This window comes from Dipteris shenzhenensis, chromosome 1 (assembly GCF_047967505.1).
Source record: "Dipteris shenzhenensis isolate YYH24624 ecotype China chromosome 1, Dip_SZ_1.0, whole genome shotgun sequence".
Lineage (NCBI taxonomy): Eukaryota > Viridiplantae > Streptophyta > Polypodiopsida > Gleicheniales > Dipteridaceae > Dipteris > Dipteris shenzhenensis.
The window spans coordinates 41,105,415-41,124,225 of NC_141596.1; the positions used below are offsets into that span (position 1 = coordinate 41,105,415).

General features: G+C 48.6%; 1 protein-coding gene across 9 annotated transcripts in view; it reads left to right on the forward strand.

Moving 5' to 3' along the window:
- The window catches only part of LOC147905840 (Phosphoglycerate mutase family protein), an 82,945-nt gene that overhangs the window by 21,117 nt on the left and 43,017 nt on the right, over positions 1 to 18,811 (forward strand). For 7 of the 9 annotated variants that reach the window (XM_087382003.1, XM_087382013.1, XM_087381989.1 and 4 more), the window contains exons 3-5: positions 12,181 to 12,265; positions 12,639 to 12,853; positions 12,937 to 13,087. In XM_087382003.1, the coding sequence (XP_087238129.1) occupies positions 12,181 to 12,265; positions 12,639 to 12,853; positions 12,937 to 13,060 (424 nt within the window). In that variant the 3' untranslated portion in view covers positions 13,061 to 13,087. Of the gene's footprint in view, positions 1 to 12,180; positions 12,266 to 12,638; positions 12,854 to 12,936; positions 13,088 to 13,232; positions 13,574 to 18,811 lie in introns of those variants that run through there. The other 2 variants (XM_087381966.1, XM_087382021.1) reach the window with 2 other exon arrangements.

Here is an 18,811-nt window from a genome sequence, read left to right on the forward strand (position 1 = left end):
TGTCTATCTCCTCCCTTCGGGATGAGGCAAATCAGTCCCGAGGAGAGGCTCTCTGGCATCCGACCGCTGCTGAAAATCCCCTGCAGGGCTGCAAGGAGGGGCTGATGGATCTGGTCCCAGAAGGAGGTGAAGAAAGCTCGGGATAGCCCATCCTCACCTGGGCACTTCTGACCATCAATAGCCATCAAGGCCTCCAACATCTCATCCGAGGTGAGAGGCGCCAACAACGTCGCCTGCATGCTAGGCTGGACCAGGGATGGAATGTGCCTCCACACCTCCTCACGGGCACGACTGGCACGAGGGGCAAGCGGCTCCTGCTGGAAGAGGGTCCTGTAAAAGTCCGTGGCCAACCCCAGGACCTCCCCTGGATCCGTAACGATGTGACCCTCCGCTGTCCTGAGACTCCGAAGCTGATCACCTGCAGCTCTCTGGCCATGCGTCCTAAAGAACTCCCTGCACATCCGGTCACCCTTTCGGGCCCAAAAGGAGCGAGAGGCGTGAAAGGAAAACTCGGAACGACGCTGGAATGTCTCCTCCAGGAGGGCTCTGGCTCGAAGGGCCTGGATCCGCAGCTCCTCCGAACCCGGGGAAGCCTGCTGGAGTCGCTGAATGGAGGCGAGGTCCCTCCGAAGAGCTCTCTCTCTGCCCCACCAATCCTGTCGAACCTGTAAAGCTGCGAGCTGGCAGATCTGGCTAGACTCCTGCAGAGCCTGTGCGACTGAGTCTACCAGATCCACGCCCTCCCCCCAATCTCTGTCCCAAAGACTGCATATGCTGCTGCGCACGTCCACCCTCGAGAAGATGGAGTCGGGAATCCTGCATGATCGGGAGGGGAGGGTCTGGGCTGCCGAATCTAAGGAAAGGAGCACAGGCGCATGATCGGAGAGTGTCGTCCCTGGAACTATACCCGCCTGGCCGCCTCTGCTGATGGCCCAGTCACTGACATAAAATCTATCAAGCCTCTCCAGGAGTCTGCCTCCTTCCCTGCGGAAGCCCCAAGAGAAGTCCAGGCTCCCGTGCCAACGCCGGAAGGACGGGTCTCTCCAACTGTCCCTCCCTCCCGTCTCGAAGATGAAAGAGTCCCAAGCTGACTGCTCTGCCTGGGCCATACCTGTGAACTCCGGGCCTCTGCCCTGCTGGTCCTCCAGGGTCTCCAGGTTGTTGAAGTCTCCTCCAACAATCCAGGAATCCATGTCTGGAAGAATCCCTGTAAGTGTCCTCCAGAAGGTGGCTCTGCAACGGAGGTCTGTGGGGGCATAAATGTTGAGGATGCCTATTTTGGATCCCTCCAAGTCCAGGCCTACCCAAAGGGCTCGGCCAGGAATCAACGTGCCGTGACCAAAAACTCCCTGGGCTAACTGCTCGCACACGGAAGTACAGACACCCCCACTCCTCCCCTGAGCGCCGATCGAGGGCTCCCAATAAGTGTAGGACCGTCCAGGGAGAATCTTCCCGCAGCTACGGGAATGAGCCACAGAAAGCTTGTGCTCCTGGAGCAGAAGTACATCCAAACGACCAATCACTGCAGGCTGAAGTTCCTGCCGCAAAATGAGCTTCCTGGGACCACGGGTGCCAGAGGAGTGAAACCCGTTCACATTCCAGGATACGAGGTGTAAGCTCATGGAGAGGGAAGGGGGGCTGCGAACAACTGTCTGCTCGCGGTCGAAGTCGAAGAAGAACCAGACGTATCGGAATGGAGGCGCTGCCGCTTATGAGAAGGTTTGGAGGGGGAGACGGGGTCGTCCTGCCCGTTCTTCAACACCTTCAGCAAAGGCGAGAGGCCTTTGGTGCCATGAGCAAATGCTTTCTCGAGCCAGCTCGAGATCTCTGAAGAGGTCATCCCGTAGAAGGTTCGGAGTTTCTGCTGGGACCAAGCTCTGACATCCTGGGGGAGAGGCCATGACAGGGGAGGTCGGAGGATCACTATCAGTCGGAAGCGTTTGGCGGCGCAACGCCACCGCAAGCGCACGTCGCCCTCGGACCACTGAGTCTCGAGGAGCTGCCCACCGGACGGGCCTATCCAGGAACACACCTGGGCGTGCGTCTGCTCTCTGAGAGCCTCCCAAACCGAGTCGTCTGTCCAGGTCTCGGTGCCATCACTGAGGAACGTGAAAGCGAAGCTAGGGCCATCCCTGGGAGCCAAGGCACCAATCCTCCCATCCGCCCCTTTGCGGAGCAGGAAAATACTGATGTCGAGACAAGCCGGGAAGGTCCCAAGGTCGGCCACATCCAGGTAGTCCCAGGGGCCAGATCTGTAGAAGTCTCGTGGAAGCTCTCTCTCATGGAGCTGAGACCCAACTGAGTCTACCACTGAGGGGCTAGCGGGAAGGGAAGCCTGCTCCACTGGTGGTGTAGACTCCGGGTGTCCTGCCAGCGAGGGGGGAGGGGGAGGAGGCTGAGGGATAGGCAGCTCTGACTCCACGGAGGCGACTGGCGGAGGAGGTGGAGGAGGTGGAGCGGGGGCTGCACACGGCTGGGAAGCCGGTGGTGCAGCTAACTCTGAGGGAGAGGCGAGGGGGACCAGGGGGGGGGGGGATGGGGGTGCAGCTGGAGCTGGGGCTGAGAGGGAGGAAGAGAAGACTGAGGAAGAGGAGGCGGGGGCTGAAACTGCGGGTCGGGCGACGGGGGGGGGGGGGGGGGAGACTGGGGAGGGGGCTGGGGCGGGGAGGAAAGGGGCGGGGGAACGGGAGAGAGGGGGAACTGAGGCTGTGGAGGGCGGGCTGCCGTCGAAGAAGAAGCTCTCCCAGACCCCTGGGGCGGCTGCCTGACAGGTCTCTGGGGTGCTGCTGCAGGAAGGGTGACCTCTGCCTCCTTGCCTTTATCCGAAGTCTTCTTGTTCTTTCCCCTTTTCCTTTTAACCTCGGTCCAACCGCCCACTACCTCTGGACCCGACTCCTGCTGTCTCGGCTCCTCCTGACGTGGCTGTCCAGGGGGTGGGGGTGGGGGCGGAGGGGTCGGGGGCGGGGGAGGTCGAGACGAGCTGGCGAAACGTGGACAAGCAACCGCCAAGTGCCCAAAGCCGTGGCACCGCAGGCACTGACCTGGCTGTCCGGTGACTATCATGCTCTGGGTGATACTGCCGGCACCTGTCACAATCTCGATCACAGCAGGGAGAGTCGCAGGATCCGCCACCGCCACTCGGACTCGGGGGGCTCCTGCCGTGGTCACCGCGTCGGCAAAGGTGTCGTGCATAACCCAGCCAAAATGGGAGCCCAAGTCCCTGACAATCGGGCGCAACTCTGCAGCAAGCCCTGGAAAAACAAGTGTCACTGGGTGTCGAGGTATGCGGAACCGAGCATCGAACTCCGCTGCGCTGAATCCACGGTACCACGGGACTATCATGATAATCTTCCCATCCACCGAGGTGGGGGAACTGGCAATCAGGTTGCTCGCAGCTTTCTCAGTGGAGAGTTTGAGCCAGAAGATGCCCCTTCCCATAAGGGCCACCTCCTCAATATGGCCATCCTCTAGCAGGAGAGTGGACTGGAGCCAGTCCCTGATGGCTAACCTGGAGGGGGAGTGACCAATGACTCTACCGTAAACAGAGGTACGCGCAAAGTCAATGGCAACCTCCTGAACACGAGATGACTGTCGCTCTGTCAGGATAACGCGGTAGGCATCTGGAGAGGGAGGGTCCGACTGGGCCTCCGGATCCGGGCAGGGGGCCGCCAGACCGCCAAGACTAACTGCAAGCTTCCGATGGGGAGTATGAACAGGCTGCCACCCCAAAAAGGGGGGACGAAGCGGGAGGTGGAGCCTGGGGGTGAGGCGGGCGAGGCGGGGTGAGGGGGCGGGGGGGGTTGGAGCGGAGGGCGGGGTGAAGGGATCGGGGTGCGGGGAAAAACGGGGGGGCGCGGGAGGGCGGGGGGGGGTGGCGGGGGCGGAGAGGTAAAGCGGGGGGCGGGGAGAGCGGAATGGAGGCGGGGGGGCGGGTGAGGTGAGAGGGGACGGCGGGTGAGGCAGAGCGGGGGAGGGAGGGGGTGAGGCGAAGCGAGGGGGGGGGAGGGGTGAAGCGAGGTGGGGCGGAGGGGGGCGGAGTGGATGAGAGCGGAGGGGGGGTGAGAGGGCGGCTGAGACGAGGGGAAGGGGGGGGTGGAGGCGTAAGGAGGGGGCGGCGAGGGTGAGGTGAGAAGGAGCGGGGGAGAAGGGGGGAGTAGAGGCGAAGGGAGGGGGCGGCGGGGGTGAGGGGAGATGGAGCGGCGCGGCGGGGCGGGGCGGGAGAACAGTGAGGGGGGCGGGTTGGAGCGGAGCGGCGGGCGAGAGAGAACAGCGAAGGGGGGGGGCGAGAGCGAGGCGAGGCGAGGGGAGGGGCGCAGCGAGGTGGCCGGCGGGTGAGGGGGAGGGGGGGCGGGGGGCGAGGGCGGAGGGGGAGGGAAGGGAGCGGAGGTGGTCGCGGCGGGGGGAGGAGCTAAGGGGAGGTAGAGCGAGCGGCGGTAGGGAGGGGAAGCTCACAGGAGCACATTTATTCCTGCCCAATGGCAATCCTCAGTGCATGTGAGACTCCTTTGTCCTCGAGATACTGCCATGCTCGGATTGATAGATTCTATGTGGATGACTGGGCTCTTGATAGAGGGGGGACAGTTTGCATTGCACTTGGTGTCTCCACCTCCGATCATTTTCCGATAGTTTTGTCTATCTCAGAGCCCCATCTGAGAGGACGGTCTCACAGCATCAGGATCCCCGATGCCTTATACACAGATGAGACTCTCACAGAGGCAGTCTTGGAGATTTGGGTTTCTCACTTGCAGGGGGTGGCCGGTCCCTCACATGTGGCCACAGCACTTGCCAGACTGCAGTCAGGTGAGGACTGTTTGGAAAGGGGTTGCTCGGATACTCAGCATTTTTCCTACTTCTCCTTTCTTCATGACTTGGGGCTCGGTCACATGGTTATCCCTTACTGGGCCCCAGGTGTTTTATGAGGGTGAGCCTTCTTCTTGGGCGCTCTCGGTCCGCGGGCAGGTGATAGAGCCCTGCTCTCTTCAGGATGTACCACTTACTCCCTTTAGAGCTTCCTATGCTTCAGTGGACACCTCTTGGGAGATTTTGGCTAGCATTTCCTCTTGGCACATTTGGAGAGCCAAATGTACAAAGGCATTGGATGGCACGCAGATACACCCATCACAGGTGTTCATGGGTATTTGGACTGACATGGTTCACACGTTGATAGCCACTTGGGTTAGCATGTAGGGCCCGTGAGCCTCTTCTAGGAGGACTGTTTTTCTTCGAGTTTGGAGGGATTCTCCCTTTTTCTTGGAGGGTTCTAGTGGATTGAGATAGCACTATCAGCCACAATCCTTTCTTTTTGGCTCTTGAGCTTTTCATGCATTGCATGGTGTATCCGTATGGAGCTTGCTCTAACGGTTTTCTTTAATACTTAATAGAAGTCTCTTTTTGCAAAAAAAAGAAAAGAAGTAGAGACAATGCTGATCCCGTAGCTTGCCCCATGCTCTGCACATCTCTGTCTTCTTCTCATCATGCTCACCTCCAATAATGTCAGGTATATGGCCAGCACTTGGCTTGGGCTTCTTGCCTCTGGGGTCCTCTCTATTGCCTTGATTAGTGTCAGCCTGAGTTGCTGCAGGTTCTTTCCTCTTCTTGTTAGGACAATTTGCTGCCCTATGACCCGTCTCTTTGCAAAGAAAACACCTCCCTTCAGTAAACAACTTGTTCCTCTCCTTAGGAGTGAGAGAAGAGGGTTGTTGTTTTCTCCTTTGTCCTACCACAAACTTTGATTTAAGAGGGACTTTTCCAGCTTGCTGTGGTTTCTTTGGCTCCTCCTTGAAGTTGCTCTTGAAACTTGAGACTCTGCCCTACATGAGTGAGTAAGCTGTGTTGGCATTCTCTATCAACTGTGACATGCTAGAAATATGTCTTGGTGCAATAGTCCCTCAACTCTTTGGGAAGACCACAACAATACTTTTCAGCTTGCTCTGAAATAGGGACTGTTCTGTAGAGCTCACAGGTAGAAGCACATCCCAAAACTTCTTGTTGTAATCCTCAAGATTCCTGCATTCCCTGAGTCATGACATCCACTTCAAAAGTAGTGGTGAGCCATGCGGTTGAGAATGCCTTTTTGAATTCAACTCATGTAGCAGGTGTTTGGCCCTAAAGGAGAAGGTTAGACCACCACTGCATGGCATTTCCCTTGAGGAATGTGGCTGCCTTCCTAATTTTCGAAGACTCTCTGAAGTACCCTCCATCAAAAGCCAAATCAAATTGCTGCAAGAAGTAAGAGCCTTCATTCTATCTGCATGACCATTAAAGGTCTCAAACTTCAATGCTGCCCCCCCTTCCTTGTAATCCTTCATGAAGAACACCCCCCACAGTTGGGTTTGCAGGCATAGGTGGCACTAGCTGAGTGTGTGACATGATAGGGTTGCCTCCTTGCAATCCAGGCTGTATCCCCACATTAGCATACAAAGAATTTGGGGCTGGCTGTGAGGTCATGGCCTGAAAAATGGAACCTCCTCCAAAGTGTGTAGGCTGAACCACATATTGTGGTTGGGCTTGCTGCCCTTGCTGCACATTCTGAGCATTGCTACCATGCTCATTCCCATTTGGTCCCTGCCTCTGTGGCACTGCAAGTGGCTGTACCACTGGTGTAGGTGGCTCTGATAGTGGCTGTACCATTGGTGTCGGTGGCTCTGGTAGTGGCTGTCCCACATGCATCTATGGACCTTGAATGGGTTGTGCCTCTGCCCTTGGCATCAAAGCTGGATTATGCACAATCTCAACAAAGCTCTAAGTGAGCTGAGTCAAAACTTGCAACACAGAAGCCATCTGTGTTTGCATTATTGCCATAGCATTTGCCTGCACACTTGGGTCAACACCCAATGCAACTGTACCCACAGGATTTTGCATTTGTGGAGCTGGCTGCCCCAATGCATCAGCTTGAACATTCTGCCCTTCATGGGCTACATTCTGCACTCTTATTCCGGGGTGTGCTCCCTTATTTGTGGCTCTTGGTCAGACTCTGAGTGTGCATCATATCCAAGCCTGATATTATCCATATCCAAAAGCAATGGATGGCTGTACCAAAATCAGCAAAGGCTTTCTCTATCCAAGCTTCCCAGGGACTCCTCTGGATGATTTGGTGAGGATCCCGGCAATGGAACCACTGTAACCAGCCTTAGAACACTAAGAGCAGTGTATCTGTCTCTACTATCTCACAATGATGAAAATACAACCAACTTAATTGATTGCCTTTGTTCACAAACCAAACTCAAAGCATAGAATTTCATTGCACGGCATCATGGAACCATTCAAGACAAGGGAGGCTACAATGCCCCTATTCAGAAACATAGAGAGTGACACCTGTTGGCCCCAACACTTGGCGCCCCTTGCAGTATTTATTTAAATTGGTTAGCTCAAAGATATAAAGGGACTCCCTTCATGAGCTCACCCGCAAGTGCAACCCAGCACAACGCCAACCCGTGGTTGTGCTAGTGACCAACTCCTAGTGCTATTACCTTGGTTCCTTTCAGTAGAATGCATAATCACAAGTAGATCAGTCTGACAGCGTACCAAGCAATGCATTACCCATTTCCAAACCATTACCGAGCCCAAGGCCAACCACTGCACCTGCAGGTAGAGAGTATCACAACCAGTGCCCCAATCCTCTCCCGGGCCAACGGCAGGGCATCCAACCTAGCAGGAACTCAGTAGGAATGGCTGTAGCAAAGAGTGTAGAAGGAAGATGAGAATTCAACCAACAGAAAGAGCCTGTTTCAGCCCAAAACAGCTCTAGAAGTAGGATGAGAAGCAGACAGCAAACTCTGGTAGGAGAGAGAGCTGTCTAGGAGTGTCTTCCAACACCAGAAAAGATCAGAGAAAAGTGCATCCAGCAAGCTGTAGCAGATCAGCCAAGAATTCGTCCACTAGAACAGTGTTTTCAGCCCACAAACAGCTCCGTTTTCAGTGCACCTTGCACGAGGCAAGAGGAGGAAGAGAGGCGCCCATGAATATGGCTTTAGATTCAGAAAAAGAGAAATTTTGTCGCGAAGAAAGTCAAAAACAGCTTTAAAAGTGGCCTAGAATGAAGGCGTCCAGGTCCGGGAAGCATGCTAGAAAAAGAGGGCACCAAGGGGAGGAGAATTGTCGCGAAGAAAGCTCAAAAATCGACTTCAGCAAGTAGAGGGAGAGCTGCAGAAATCCGCCATGAAGAGAATGAGGCTGCTCTGGTAGGGGTGAAGTCTCAAAACAGAAAGGAGAGCCAAGGAAGGGATCCAGGGCCTTCCAGGGGCTTCCAACCAATGACCCTATTTTGAAGGTTCTCTAGGGGGTCAATTTTTAAAGGATGGCCCCACTGAACCAAACCAATGACCTTAGAAAATGAAACCACTCTAATAGCAATGAGAGTTGCACTTGTTGCACATAAAATCATAGGTACCTTTTGGGTATTAACTAAGGCCCCTAGCCTGGTACCCTAGGCCAACTTCAGTGACAGTTAGTTTAGACACTTCACCATGACCACCACGTCCCCGTGACACTGGGTAGGAGTGCACCATCAGAATCAAATCTTCCATCGGATTGAACAATCTAGTAATTAATTATGAGGTTCCAAATTTGAAGGGATTGGTTCCTTATGGGATTCCAGATATGAAGGGATTGAGTTGTCAGAGGATGATGGTGTAACTGGCCTTTGATCAACAAAGGGCAATGTAACTGACTCTATTATCTCACAAATCTGAAATACAGCCAACTTGAAACATTGCCATTGCCCACAAAGAAAACACAAAGCATGTAACTTCACTGCATAGCATCATTGAACCATTTAAGACAAGGGAGGCTAGAATGCCCCTACTCAAAAACATGAAGAGTGACACCTGTTGGCCCCAACACTTGGCGCCCCTTGCGGTATTTATTTAATTATTGGTTAGCTCAAATACAAAGGGGCTCCCTTCACGAGCTCACCTGCAGGTGCAACCCAGTACAATGCCAACCCGTGGCTGTGCTAGTGACCAACTCCCAATGCTATTCTCTTGGTTCCTTTCAATAGTCAAGCATAACATAAGTAGAACAACCTGACAGCATGCCAAGCAATGCATTCACATATATCCAAGCCATTACTGAGCCCAAGGCTAGCCACTGCACCCCCAGGAAGAGAGTATCACAACCAGTGCCGGGAATAATCCTCTCCCGGGCCAACGGCAAGGCATCCAACCTTGCAGAATCTCAGTAAGAATGACAATAGCATAGAGTAGAAAGAGAAGATAAGAATCCAGCCAACAGAAAGAGCCTGTTTCAGCCCGAAACAACTCCAGAAGTAGGTTGAATAGAAGACAGCAAATTCTGGTAGGAGGGAGCTGCCTGTGAGGGTCTTCCAGCACCAGAAAAGATCAAGAAAGAGAGGGTTCAACAAGCTGAAATAGATCCGCCATGATTGCGACCACCAGAATGGTGATTCCAGCCCACCAACACCTCCGTTTTCAGTGCGCCTTGCACCAGGCAGGAGCAGGAAGAGAGGTGTCCAAGAATATGGCTTCAGAATCAAGAAAGAAAGACTTTTGTTCGAAGAAAGTCGAGAAAAGCTCCAAAAGTGGCCCAGAATGGAGGCGTCGAGGTCCAGGAAGCATGCCAACAGCAAAGAACACCAAGGGGAGGAGAACTGTCGCAAAGAAAGCTCGAAAAACGACTTCAGCCAGGAAGAGGGAGGCTGCAAAAATCTGCCATCTTCAGAATGAGGCTGCTCTGGTAGGGGAGAAGACTCAAAACAGCAAGGAAGGGGATGGAAGGGCTCCAAGGGCTTCCAAGGGTGACACCTAGGTGCCACAAGGCAAGCAGAGAGGCCACACACAGACACATGTACAAAATGAGGCGTGGGATTTTAATGCCCCTAGGGGAGTCAGATGGCACAACATGACCCTAATGCTTGGGAACCAATGACCCTAGTTTGTAGGATCTCTAGGGGGTCAATTTTTAAAGAATGACCCCACTGAACCAAACCAATGGCCTTAGAAATTGAAACCACTCTAATAGGAGTTGCACTTATTGCACATAAAATCATAGGTACCTTTTCAGCATTAACTAAGGCCCCTAGCGTGGTACCCTAGGCTAAATTCAATGATAGTTAGTTTGGACACTTCACCATCACCACCACGTCCCCGTGATAGATGGACCCAAGCCTGGGTAGTTTTTGTCAATGTATCCTCTGTCTCATACCTCTTTGTATAAAGACTGATTGAGGCTAATCATTTAATAGTCTACATTATACTTTTTGTGTGATTTGACTCCTTGTAAAAGGCTATTTTGGCAGCAATTCGAACTGGCGTCCATGATCTTCTCACCACCATGTCATCCCAAAAGGAGGTTCTCCATAGCTCTGCGTGCTGGCTCTTCTAGCATTTGCAGTAAACCCTTGAGCATTGGAGGATTGTGCTGTCTTACATGCATGGAAGGGCATCCTCCTCATCCTTATCGTTATCCTGCATGGCTTGCTTGCTATTATCTTACTGGAGTTGTTTGATTCCTCCTTGTTCATCTTGCAATATGGTTGTAAAGTTTTAATATCCTTTTGTTTATTGTGCCTGCTTCCACTTGATTATGACGGCCTCTGCTAACATGCGACGACTCAACCGTTTCCCAAATGCTTAAACCTTAGATCCATGGCCATGATTAGCTGATCTTTCTCCTGTCCTGCTGGAGCGGGCATTACATCACTGTATTCTTGTTATGGTGTCTATGGGGGATTTTGTGACTAGCACCCTCTGTTCTTATGAGCAGGCTGTGACATTTCCTCCTGTGATTGGCTTGATATGATGTGTCTCATAGGTCTATGTTCTCACGGATGAGGTTTGCTGCAGAGAAGACTCCCAGTAAGCAGCAGGGCAGCTTCCACAAAAGAGCGATGCGGGATTTGTTCACAATCTGGAATGAAATGGCAGGCAGTAGCAAAAAAACTCTGTAACATTAGGAATAAATATTGGAACGATCCCCTTTCCTCTTTCCAATATTGCAGTACTGTGTTGTAGGGACATTGTATTGTCTGTTCATTTGGATGCTGTATGGAAAGACTCTGACGTTATCAACGCGACTCCTTATCTGTCCTGGGCAGTTATAGTAGACAATGGAGAGGAGCTAACAAGAAGCTTGTATGGTGCTGCATAGGCAAATAGAGCAGCTCGTGCAGTTCTTCTCGTCCATGACCAAAGCGGGGCTGTACAACATGTGGTGTAGCTCAGAACTAGTTGCATTCATTAGGTTGTGAGGGAGCAAGTGGCAAGCAGTGATAACTGGGGGAGTGAAAGGAGAGGACAAGACCAGCAATGTATTCCTCAATAACCAGGTACATCTAGCTGAATTTAACTTCCCTATTATTACATCGTGCCCATAACATGATCATTGAAATCTTGAGAAATAGATTTCCTCATGCAATTAAAAGTTAGAAGTAAATTGTGCTTGTGCACCAATGTTGGTGGACCCGAACCCAATAACTATGTGTCACAATGCTTTAACACAGAATCACACTCTTTCAATTTGTGTGCACGTCTCCTGCACCTTGCTGCTCCTACCGTGTAGCTCCCCTATCAACATTACTCTCTTCTTTGGCCTTTCTAACCATCCTTTTGACATATACATCTCATATTCTTGAAAACTGTTTTTTACAAAATGTTTTGTCCCACACAAACACAACAAACGAAAATTTCAAATTAAAACGTTAGGACAACTGAAATGACTGCTCTGAAGGGTTGTCTTAACTAATTTGGTACAATGTAAGGTGACTGGCTTGTAAGAAGTTGAGATAACATTTACTTAAAAGCAATGATGTCTTATGGACGGGAAGAGTGGGGCATGTGCTATATGTTGCTTTGAGTGGTATCCGTAATATGTCTATACCTGCTAATTCATTTTCTTTTTCAATTCACTTTTGGTTTAAAATCCAGATTGGTAACAAACTATCAATTGGGCATTGATAAATCATTACCATCCCTTAGATGTGGAGCTATGATTAGTGTTAGTGCCCAGACATAGTTGTTGTACCCACTCATTATTTCACACCTTGATGCTACTTTTTTGCAATGTTTGAAGTTGGGAACCCTTTTAAAATACAGTATTTCTGATAAATCGAATTTCCAGTATGTGCTCCACGGACTTATTTGGATATGGATGGAGGGATTTGAACCCTAAAAAAGCTCAAAACCGTTTCCAAAAAGGTTTATGATTTTTCTCTTTTCTTTTTAGCAGCCGCATTGTTCCTGAATATAGTTTCTTAGATGCTCGTGGACTTGGAGCTTATGAAGGAAGAAGCCTAACACTTCTAGATAAGGTGTGTTATCTCTTTCGGTTTATCTTCCTTGCTTTGATCTGGTCTCCTTGTTTACTCCTCTATTAAGGCACTTGATATCATGTTGGCTACCTTGTCAAGAAGGGTGTGTATGTGTGTCAGAAAACCCCAAGGTAGCAAGTTGAGAGCGATATTTTATTTGGTTTCTGGAAGAAGTATGGAGATTGAATGCAGGGTATAAATTGCCATGGCTAGGAAAGTTGATTCTTGGAGTTATCTTTTGTTTTCAATCTTTTTCTTTGCTGGCCTTTTTCATTAAAATGTAAATTTGTCATACCATTTCATTAAGGACACGATTTCCATTGGACAGTTGCAGAGTGAATAAGCCTGAAAATTAGGCTTGTTCTTTGAGCAGGTCTATGAGACAGATTCTGAGTCTCCAAACTTGCGGCCTCCTCCTTTCACAGATGGTACTCCAAATGAGAGCGTGGCAGATGTCTTTGTGCGAGTAACACAGCTTATGTCTGTTCTGGAGACGCAATACTTCGGTGAAAATATCATTATTGTTGCACCTGATTCTGACAATTTGTCAATTCTCCAGGCGGCATTGACTGGGCTTGATCTGCGTAGGTAAGACACTGGCATTTGGTTCTAGTCCAGCTGTTTCCAGGAGCTTTCATGTTCACTTTCTAATAGTTCTGCATGCAAACCAGGCACAGTGTGCTTTCTTTCATCCCAGGTGAAGTGAGATATGTTGATATTGAAAGCGTACCCGCTGTTCAACGCACTCCTATGTCAGGACTCATCAAATGTGAAAATCCTCCACAGTGTGGCTAGGCGCAACAGAAAAACGTCTGTCTTAAGGTAAGAATTACTTGTTTTTTATTGGTCTTTTTTAAAGAGTATTGCTTTTACCCCCTCTTCAAGGTAATTGGGAAATCCATATGATTGCTGTGTTGTTTTCTTAAATGTGTTCTAGTCTACATAAGGATGTCATGCCCTTTTGCAGGGCATTTTGTTTTAAGCCACTGCTGAAAAGGAAACAGAGGAATTGTGTGAAGATGTTATACGTGTGGATACTGGCTTGAAGGTGGGGGACAGATCATAAAATCATGCCTCGGCGTATTTGAGAGGGTTTCCCGTGTTTTTTATTGGAAAATGTGGTATTCAAAGGGTACCCAAGTAGTTGGATGTTTCTCCGTCCACTTCCTAACAGCAAGAACTCCAAGGTAGCTGGCTGATGATATCCCCATGACATGCCTGTAGGGAGCCTTCCTATGAGGAATATCTTTTGTGTATCGTGATCGGTGGTGGGGTTTTTCCTTGACAAAAGTATGTTGGTGTCTCTTTTATTTATCCCTAGCTAGGTTTTTCAGAGGATTCCATGCAGGCCTTGAGCAGAATTGTTCGACTTTGAAAGATGGGAGAAACGGAAAGAGTACCGAGTCTTTGAGCAATCTTACTTTGGGAGAGTGATGCTTTAAGACAGTCGTGGTAAAATTTAGGTTCCAACAAGGTCGTTGTTTGATTGATAACCTGTCTTGGAAACGCACAGGTGTAGCAGTTCCTCTTACAATTTAGTCCATCTGATTTTAGGTAGAGTCTTAAATCTAAGCTGGAGGAAGTCAAATGCCAGAAATAATGGAGAACCACTAGTGACACACCTTTAGAGACCATAATGGAGAACCATTAGTGACACATATTTAGAGACCATAAAGAAAGAATTAGAGCCCATTTGGAGTTGTGTCTCTTTATCCGTGAGTGTCATTCAATCCACAAGTGCTTGTTGTCTGTGCCATGTTCAAAACCTAAGGTTCTAAGGTTCCAATCTCAAAGGAACATAAAAGCCTTGGATAGTTATGTCTGTATTGAGAAGGAAAATTCTCTTCCGATGTTGGATAGGTGGGGAAATTTAACTGCCTGTTTGCAAGGAATTTTGCATTCTAGTACCACAGTTTCTATTTTCCTTGAGCATAGATTCGTCTATTGGCTCCTCTGTTTATGCTTGCCTTCCTCATGGTAAGAATGCTCCATTCTTGGGCCATCTAGATTCCATGTTTTCAGTCAATAACAGGGCTTTTCTGGTTATGAGAAAAGAAAGATCCATAACAGATCCAATAATTTTGGTATTATAAGATTACAGCAAAGGCTGCTACAAGTAAATGCATAACTGGAGACATTGTTTCATTATGATGGAGGGCATGTCTTGGTCTCTTTATATTCTACATACTAGAGCGATCTAACCGAGCCTTTAGGCCTTTGTTTTTTCCCATTTTGGAATTGGCTGTATTGCATTATCATTAATAGACCATCCTTTACTGATAAATTGAGGAGAGGTTTTCTTGGAGATGTGTTCTCCCATCACTTTCAGTCCGAGCCATTGTTGAGTTGGTTGCATTGCATATATCATCAATAGACCGTCCCTTAGTGAGAACGGATCTTAGGTTTTCTTGGACACTTTTTAATCCCATGAATCAAATGCTTCCTTCCCGTCATTCAAATAATTTCCTAAAGATCAAGAATCCTGCCATAACTGCATCCATCAATCTTATTCGGGTCTCCAAGAAGAGAGATTTTTAAAACCTACTTGAGTTTCTATGAGTTTTTATAGGTAGTTGCCATCACATTTGAAAAAATAGATCACCTTTTCTGAGAGGAATCCTGATTTACACATGTGAAAACTAACCTCTGCAGGGCCTTAGCTCTGTGTGGTTCAAGATGAGTTGGAGTCCAAATCTAAATTAGGATCATTTGACATATGGTCTTTATGAGCCAAATGATATAGCAGAACGAACAATAAGGTAAACACTGACATTCTACACAACAATGATAGAAACACAATTTTGACATTGCCAACCCTATAGAAAATATCTGCAACCTTTTTTTTTTTGGGGGGGGGGGGTCCTGTAGAAGTTCGCAACATGCAATGTCCTACAACAATGACAAGAGGACTGCTCGACTAATCCTCGCTCGAGGATCCCTTACTATGTTTTGCTTTGAAGTTTTGGCAGCTAACTACAGAACACACACGCTAGAGATATTGCAGAAGCTCGGTTGGCAAAGAGCTTGACACAGGTGGCGACACAAGTGAGTTTCTTCTGCATTTCTAATAACATGAGAAGTTTGAGTCTTGCCTTGCCTAAAGAGTTCACAAATCTAAGGGCTTTGCCCTTGGGTTTCTCGTGCCCATGGATTAAAGCATCTGAGAATGAAGCCATCTCCTAGATCTTCCTCGTTAAAAGTCAAAAGTTACTCAATGCCTAAAATGTTCACAAACCTAAGGGCTTCGCCCTTGTGTTTCTCGTGTCCATGGACCAAGGCGTTTGAGAATGAAGCTATCTCCTAGATCTTCCTCGTCAAAAGACAAAAGTAATGCCTAAATCTAAGGGCGATTCGCCCTTGGGTTTCTTGTGCCCATGGATTAAGGCATCTGAGATCTTCCTTGTCAAACCCAAGATTTACTCAATGTATTTTAAAAAATCTTGGGTTATACGTGTAGGTGGTCGACAATGGTTTGCTCTACTTGATGGTGATGATGGGCAAGAGGTGCATACAGGCGCTGCTATTGCGCCTGCTTGTACTAGTGGTGAAATTAGGCTCTATTTTGGGTCATTTTAGGCCATTTTGAGGGGCCCTTTGGTTGCTTCCACTAAGCCGCTTCATCAACTTTTATCTCGAACCTCTCCAGTTGTGTTTTGGGTTTTAGCGCACACCATACTAGGTGCCTCTCTTCAGCAAATTTTGCAATTTATTTCATTTGAGATCTGCATCTCTTCCATTGCACTGCAATCATACTTGTGGGGCGTTTGTTAGTTTAGGGACTTCTCCTAGAGATACCTAGTCACACATTGGCAATTCTTGGCATTGCATCATACTATGTCTCTGAAACATGCTTCTTGATCTTCAAATGCGTTCTTAGCAGGCAATGATGCACATGCGAAGGCCATTCAGCGTGAGCAAGTGCTTGCGAATGGTGTGATCACCCGCAAATTACAATTGGCATGGGAATGCCTTTCTGTCTTGTATCACCTCCTTCAACAAGTGCACAGGCACAATTTTTTAGAGGCACTGTCTTTGTTGCTTTAGGGCACTCTTTTGCAGATGGGACAAGAGCTTGGTCAGCAAGCAAATTGATCAGCATATAAATCAAGTTGCTGTCACTATTTTTTACGATAAAGGCTAGCAACCTATGCCCTAGCATGTGGATCACCATGTGGGAGGAATTTTTAAGGGCTTCATAGTCACCACTTTTGCTTTCCCACTCATCCGGGAGCGATACTTGACTGTTATGTATGAATGGCATCGTCCACCCTCTTTGTGCATGACATATTGGAGATTGTAGGGAATTTGTGCTCATCCTCATGAGGATTACTTGTGGTACTAAGGTTTGGAGGGGGTGATCTGATTCACACCTCCATTGGACATACTCGTTGGAGCACCTTTGTGATTGGATCATACAGGCATGCAAGATGATTGACTGCCTTTGAATGCAATGATACATGGCAACTTCATGTTCCATGATGGACGTGGTCGAGACCTTTGGAGACTCTTGGTGTTTCCTGGCTTCTATATTTGCAGATCGTCAGAGCTCTTTGTAGCTCTCTTCAACTGACCTGCGCAGGCTTGGTGTGTGTGTGAGTAGTTATAGATGGGAGTCGCCTCTCGTGAGGTGAGTGTGTCGCCTCTTTTTGCAAGAGCAAAAAGCCTGGTCGGGATGAGCTCATGTGCTTGATCAATTGAGTGCTTTTGTTCTGGTTAAAGCATCACCTTCTCTCGGTTCTGAATTATTACGTGAATTTTGTTATTTCACGTCACTATTTTATGTAATTAACTTGCATCTCTGATTTACCACCAAGTGGTATTAGAACTGTGAGTCTGTGGTGTGCATGTCGAAGAATTCACGTTACAAAGCATTCACAATTCCCAGAAAGCTGAGAAGGAGAAGATTAAAGAAACAGTGGTCGTCGCTTGAAGTGCTTGCAGAAGCCTACTTCCGTGCTCGACTAAATCCTTCGAGTTTCTAATGCATATGTCACAAAAGGAAAAGCTTGGCGGAGTTATAATTACTTTTAATGGCAAAAATTTCCTCTCGTGGCAACTTGCTACTCGGTTGCTGTTCATGCAAAAAGGACTCTGGGGCGTGGTCGTTGGTACAGAGAAGAAGCCGAAAGAACGTTCCCATGATGCTGATAAGATTCCTGTGTGGGAGGAAAAGGATGAGAAATCAATTGGTTACTTGGGTCGAGCTTTAGGACCTGAGTATTTTCACCATCTTGATGTGAAAGCTTCGGCAGCAGAGAACTGGCACACATTAGAGACCTTGCTTGGAGTCCGCATGAAGCATTCTAAAGCTAATCTCAAGCAGGAGCTATTTGATCTTCGGATGGAAGAAACTGAGTCCCTTGGAGTTTTCCTTAATTGGATGCAGGCACTCCTCAGACAACTACAAGAGCTTGGAGCACGTGTAGATGATGAGGATAAAAAGGGCATTGTTCTAAAGAGCCTACCTTCTGAAATTTATAGAACAAAATATAGATATCCGTTGAGTGCAGCGCTAGTACAGATTGAAGATGCTGATTATGCCTTCTGAATTTATTTGGTTCTTTTTGGACGCACTGTGTTTGGTCTTTTGTAGACAAGTGCTCTGTGTTGGCCTTTTGTAGGCATTTCATGGTCTTTTGTAGACGTTCATTACTGTTGGCCTTTTGTAGGCATTTGTCTTTGGGTAAAGCACCTTGTAGCGTGCCTTTTTTGGCTCTGGTCTTTTGTAGACAGGTTATTGCAGCTCAAGTCTCCCCCCATTTCGGCTGAGGGGGGATTGTAGGGAATTTGTACTCATCCTTAACAGGATTACTTGTGGTACTAAGGTTTGGAGGGGGTGATAGATTCACACCTCCATTGGACGTACTAGCTGAAGGAGCTTTGTGATTGGACCATGCAGGCATGCAAGATGATTGGCTGCCTTTGCATGCAATGATACGTGGCAACTTCATGTTCCATGATGGACGTGGTCGTGACCTTTGGAGACTCTCCATGTTTCCTGGCTTCTATATTTGCAGATCATCAGAGCTCTTTGTAGCTCTTTTCAACCGACCTGTGCGATGAGAGTCGCCTCTCGTAAGGTGAGTGTGTTGCCTCTTTTTGCAAGAGCAAAAAGTCCGGTCGGGATGAGCTCATGTGCTTGATCAATTGAGTGCTTTTGTTCTGGTTGAAGCATCACCTTCTCTCGGTTCTGAATTATTACGTGAATTTTGTTATTCCATGTCATCATTTTATGTAGTTAGCTTGCATCTCTGATTTACCACCAAGGGAAAAGTTGCTGCAATTTATTCAGGTGCTACACCCTTCCCTGGCATCTCATGTGTGGGCTTATGAACTTGAGGGAGCTGCCAAGCTTGCTGGGGTATACAAGCTATACTTAGTAAATACAAGCAAGCTGGGGGCAGCGTTTATGGGATTGCATTGGAGGCTGAGAAGGAGCGTTGAATGCTTGAGTGGCATGACAAGAAGGCAGCCCCATTTCCCTGGTATCCGACAATATCTGGTGGAAGAATGGCTTGTGTGAGGCTATATACAGACAATCAGATG